The 6000-nt window shown below is 44.4% G+C and overlaps 1 protein-coding gene across 1 annotated transcript in view; it reads right to left on the bottom strand.

Annotated features, from left to right (window-relative positions):
* LOC100767638 (retinal-specific phospholipid-transporting ATPase ABCA4) overlaps positions 1-6000 on the bottom strand; it is a 137359-nt gene that overhangs the window by 84620 nt on the left and 46739 nt on the right. Inside the window, exon 11 of the mRNA XM_027395638.2 lies at positions 5818-6000. This exon is cut by the window's right edge and continues 15 nt beyond it. Coding sequence (XP_027251439.1) covers positions 5818-6000 — 183 coding nt within the window. The remainder of the gene's footprint in view (positions 1-5817) is intronic.

Genomic DNA, 6000 nt, shown 5'->3' on the forward strand with positions numbered 1-6000 from the left:
TTAAATGTTATCTACTAATGCTTAATTGTCCTAACTTGTAATATTTTTGTATTAAATTTTTTAGGAGTTCCTTTTAATTTCTTTATAATTTAAAATATATTAAACACAAAGTGTTTAGAAAAAAAAAGACTCATACAATACGGCAATTGTCTGTGAGTTGCTTAGAATCTAGTTCATAGCCTTTGGAATAATAATTGTTCTTGTGACATAAATTTCTGTGCTCTGCCTAACTCTCCTAACAATGCCTTCCTAGGGTGTCATTCAGTTAACAGAAGAAAGCAACACAGGTAACCAGTCAAAATCTACACATCTAACTCTACAACATGTTACAGGCAATCTAACCTTATCTCACTATCTAATTCCCTCCCTTAAATTAGCCTGAAAAATTCATTTCCCAACATCATGGTTGGGTGGTGGTGGCATGCAGCCCAAAGTATTAAACTTACCAAAGAAAAGTAGTTTTAAAAAATGGCCACTGATCATTCAAGAAAATAACCACCAACCAGATTAATTCAAGAAAATAACCACCAACCAGTTCATAAAGAGTTATATACATATACTGGCTGAGCTGATAGCCAAAGAAAGGCAGTTAATGAATGTGTGTTTTCTCGAGACTTAGCAAAAGGCAGTTGTTACTGGTTAAAGTACAATTTTATGCTTTGATTAGAGGTATTTTCATATTAAAGTTTGGCTGAATTCAGCTTCCTGATATGAAACTTAAGACCTGAAATTCAAATGTACTAAGCAATTCAAATCCAGTGTGAACTGTAAATAGTATTTGGTTTATTCAGGACTAACCTTTTGCTGCACCGAGAATCAGAGAGATAATATGTGAATTTTTATAATTGTGTTTTTCTACAGAAAACGTGAATAGACACAAACATGGGTTATGAAAAAACTGCCTGTGCATAAGAATTTAAGGTATTTATTTCCTAATGAGGGCCAGCAGCAGCTCAGAGGGTAAAGTCACCTGCTACCAAGCCTGAAAACCTGCATTCAACCTCAGGAGCCCACACAGTAAGAGAGAAATCACTATATAAGTTGTCCTCTGACTTCCATACATGTCACGGTACCCCCTCCACTGTCCTCCACCACACACACACAATAAATAAATAAGCAGACATCACCCCCGCCACATACACACACATAAATGTTTACCTATGGAGTCCAGGTTCTCTAGATTTGGAGAAGAGGATGATGGGAGAGTGTCTGGGAATGTGAAAGTCTCCACATGTGAGTGATGTGGAGCTTCTCAAATGTCGCTAACATCCTGTCCCGAGACCACTGTCCACCTTCTCACCAAGAGGTCTGTGTCACCTTTATCTTTATTTCTCAGGAACAGCAGAGGGGCAGAACTTAGCTACACAGAAAACTTTATCTGAGAGGTGGTCTGAGGATAAGAAAGATTCTCAGCTCTGAGTCACCGTCTACTGAAGCCCTGTATCTCAGAGCTGACCTCATAGCCTTCGGGAACAGACCGACCCAAACTGCGACTCTGCTAAGGCTAACCCAGAGATCAGCATGACAAGCCCTCACTAATGTTCAGGCAGCTTCTGAGTGTGAGAAAAGGTGCACTCTCGACTTGGTTCAGGGTTCAGAGCAGCAGCTGCCATGTGTGTGTGCTCTTGGAGTGAGCTCAGCGTGTCTCATGTCATTCCCACAGCCGTGAAGAGGTATCGGTCCTACCCCACCTTCTATCTGAGTCCCCCAGATAGCATTTACACACAGCTCTGATGAATGTGCTAAGTGCTCTGTGCCTCCCTGCTCGTCTCTCACTATGTCCTTAGGATTGTACAAAATTGTACAAAAATCAAGCCAAATAAAGTGTCAAATCTCTCAGAATGACTAATAAGAAAGAAGCAGAGATTTTAGCCCTTGTGGGATGGGGGAGTGGGCAGTCCCATATGTAGCTGTTGATTCGGGAGAATGGCTACCCTTCAGGTTGCTCCATGGTATTGTCAGAACCAGCGCCTCATCCTAGGCAGGAAGGCAGAGATTTAGCCCCTCTAGTCACTTAGGAAGTCAACTGACTCACTCTTACTTCCCATAGTGAGGAAAGCGTTCAAGATTTGTCCTTCCCTCTCAGAGCTTCTGTTACTTCCAGTATCACAATTCCCACTGTTATGGGTAACAGAATTCATTTGTCTAATTTTCCTTAAGTGGTTTTTTTTGGTTTGTTTGTTTGTTTGGTTTCTGTTTTTAGAGTAGGCATAGATGTAGCACCTAAGTTGGCCCATGAGGAACTTTTCTGATCTCATTAGCGCAAGTCCCATTATTGAAAAGGAGGTACACTTATCCCTAGCATAGAAATGGACTTTGGGAGTCCATTTGACATAGAGGGATACTCCCTCAGCCGAGACACACAGGGGAGGGCCTAGGCCCTATCCCAAAGGATATGACAGACTGTGAAGACGCCCCCCATGGAAGACCGCACTCTCCCTGGGGAGCGGAAATGGTATGGGATAGGTAGGGTGTTGGGGGGGGCAGGGGAGGAGGGGAGGGAGAGGGAACTGGGATTGACATGTAAAACAATCTTGTTTCTAATTTAAATAAAAAATGGAGAAAAAAGAAAAGGAGGTACCAAGCTGGCCTTCTTAGGTAAGGCGTAGGTGGTAACACACTGGCTTCCCTGTCTTACAGAAACCTTTAGAACCATTAGAGAAGGGTTCCACGACAAGTGCGCCACTCAGGTGTTCTGGAGTGGAATTTTCAAGGCTCCTGCAGATGGCCCAAAACACAAGAGCGGATGCAGAAGCCCAGGATGGACTGCGGTGGCTTTGTCCTTCACTGCCTGTCTGTACCTCCTCCTTCCTGTCCCCTAACTGCTTGCTTCCCCCACTCCCAAGGGCAAGAAGATAAGAAACTGAATCATGACTTCTGCTGTTATTGAAAGCCTTGTAGGGCTCCCCATGGGGAGGCCACTGACTTTTGGTCACAGTGGTCTGCTCTCCAAAGCCCTGGGGAAGTCCCAGTGGCTGAGAAGCTAGAAATATGGTCAGTAACTTCATAAGCTTGAGAGGGGCACCGGCTGGGGGTCAGGTCCTACTTAGACCAGGTTTATTTGTATTTTGATTAACATTTAATATTGATAATGCGTCTTAAATAACAGTGTGTTGCATGAATTAGTTCATTTAATTCTCAGAAGAAGCCAAGTATTAGGTAAGTACTCCTAAAATCCACATTTCACAGATATGGAGACAGAGAACAAACACTAGAGGATTGAGTCTAGGAAAGTCTCAACCTGGAGACATAGTTCTTAACTATTTAAGAGACTAATAACCATTAAGCATCTATTGCTAGTATATTAAACAAAAGACGCTTAGGGAAAATAACTCCTTTAGGGCTGGGGGTATAGCTCAATTGGTACTGTGAAAAAGGAAGGAAGCAAGGGAGGAAGGGAGAAAGGAAGGAAGAAACTTGTCACATCATAGTACAAATGTCAAGTCAAACAAAGACAAGAATTATTTTTCATATACCTCACAAATATGTTGTGAGAACCACTATAAGAAGAAAAAAACAAAACAACAACAAAAAACCCCCTCCAATGTCCACCCTCACCCATGCACAGAGATCCTGTCTGTACTAAGATTAAGACAACAGTGGCAGTGGTGGTGGGCCAAGCCAAGCGACATGGGCTTAGCTGTGAGAGAGGGAGAAAGGAGAGATCAATTGGCAGTTGTACATGGGAGCAGCAAGCCTCTTTGCCCTAGTCTAATAGATCTGTAAATAAGCACGGGACACCAGGGATCTTTTGTGGAAATTCTGAGTCAGCTAGTCAGGGCTGAGGCTCAGATTGTTCTCTAAAAAGCTCTCAAGGCCATCCCTGCCTTCCAGTAAGATGGGAATTGCCTCATCTCTGGCGCTACTGCCACCATGATTCGTACTTCCTAAGAAACTACCTTGGAGCGTGTGCAGTAATGTCCATGTCCAGGATTCAGGAGAAGGAAGTTCACACATGCTAGGGAAATGCTGGTGGCTCCAGGGTTTTAGGGAATCCTTGTGAACACATAAAGCCAGGCCTTTTCTCACTAGTGAGTTATTCTTATGTCCTGAGTGCTGGAATTAAAGGTGAGCACCACTATGCCCGGCAACCTTAAATCTTTCAATGGCCCTAGATTTTTGAAGGTTGAGGCCTAGCCCATTGGGTGTGATCAGCCTTCAGAGGTGTAAGTCCCTGGGGCTGAAGTTGAGAATCTGAAGATACAGTTGTGCACACTGATGCCAAGTAATCCATCTAGCTATTCAAGCTGGAGGAGGACACAGACAGCTTACTGTGCCTGAACTTAGACAAGGGCCTGAGGGGTATGAAGAGAGGGCTGCAGATCATGGAAGAGTGAACTTCTAAGCTTATTCGAGGGCCAAGTGTCAAGGAATGGATGACTAGGTCTAGGGAGTTGCATCTCCATGGTAGCACTTGCCTGGCATGTATAAGGCCCTGGGTTCTAGCCCCAGCACCACAAAGAAAGCAAGCAAAGAATTAACAGATAGATGGTGGCAAAAGGAAAAGCCACTTGAGGCTTAAGCAGATACACAATTCCTCCCTCACTTCATAGGAATCTTGCTTAGAGGAAAGTCCCCACAGCAGCATGTGTTCCAGGCTTCCCAGCAAAACTACTCCCTTCCCGAGGCACTAAGGCCCCCAAAGCCTGGTGGAGCAGGGGTCCCTTTGGGGGTGTTGCTTACGCTGTGAGGAAGGCGTTCCCTCCCTCTGTGGAATGTTTGGTGTAATGATGACCACTGAGCGCTGCCAACAGCTGAGGCCCTACCAACGGAGAGGAATAGGCTGGATGCTTTTTTGTTGAGTCACTGAGACTTTAAGCGTTGGAGTGATGCAGGCAGATGTGTGTTTGGAATGTGCTGCTGGTGTCTGTGTGGAGGAATGCCTGGATTAGTAGAGACTGAACCTTGGAATTCAGAGAGAAAGCTGCTTGGACAGGCTGGTACAAGGCCTCTAACCCTCACCGAGCCTAGAGAGCAAGAAGAGGCAATACTGAGAGATATTTAGGAGATGGAAAAGACAGAACACTTTGACTGGGTGTGACAGGGGAAGAAAGAGGTCATCAGGGCTGGATCTGAATTCAGGCACACCCAAATTTGGACTCTGTTTGGTACTCCTAATGGCTGTGGGATCGTATTCAACTCCTTTAAGCCTTGGCTTCTGTGTCTACTTACAGGCAATGATAACACTGCACTCTTCATGGAATTGTTGGAGGATGAGATAAGGCAAGTAGAGACAAAAACATGTAACACAGAAATGGTACCAAGTAACATAGTATAACCACTCTTTCACTGAGAGGGAAGGAGAAGAAAGAAAAAATTAAGATGACCCTGCTGTTCTTGGCTTGAGAATCTGAGCAGAGGCTGATGCAATTAATTGGCATAAGAAGTTCAGGAGTTTACTAGGAAAGGATTTTTTTTTTTTTTTGAGACATGTTGGATCTTATAGGCCCAAGGACTTCAGGATAGGGGTGTTCAGCAATCCATGAGGCATGGATTCAGGTTTGGTGGACACTGGCCAATAGAAGGTCATTGGAACAATGGCAGATAGGAGAAAGTTGAGGATGGATGGGAGAAAGGGAGGAGGAGAGAAGCAGAGGAGTCATGAAGTGAGCAAGATGTGAGGAAGCCTTCACACAAGTTCCGAGGAGCTCCCAAAGAAGAGGACCTGCTAGATGACCATGGCACTCTTACTTCTTCATGGGAAGGACGAAAGACCGAAGCCAACACCAGTTGATCGGCTGACACATCTCGAGCCTTACCCATGAGACTACTTTTAAGAGGCCCATTATGGTCCTCAAGTGGATTGATGCCTCTTACCTCCAGGTATTGATTAGCCAGGTGTAGGAAGTGGTCTGTGATGTTAAATATATCCCTCCAGTCAAAGTTGGTCATGTCATCAGCCTGGTTCTCTCGGGGACCGTTAGGGAAGAAGTTTAATATGGCTTCAGTAGTAATACCTTCTTCTCCAAGCTGCCTATTAATAAAGTCTTTTACTGTTGG

The sequence above is a fragment of the Cricetulus griseus genome (assembly GCF_003668045.3).
Source record: "Cricetulus griseus strain 17A/GY chromosome 1 unlocalized genomic scaffold, alternate assembly CriGri-PICRH-1.0 chr1_0, whole genome shotgun sequence".
Lineage (NCBI taxonomy): Eukaryota > Metazoa > Chordata > Mammalia > Rodentia > Cricetidae > Cricetulus > Cricetulus griseus.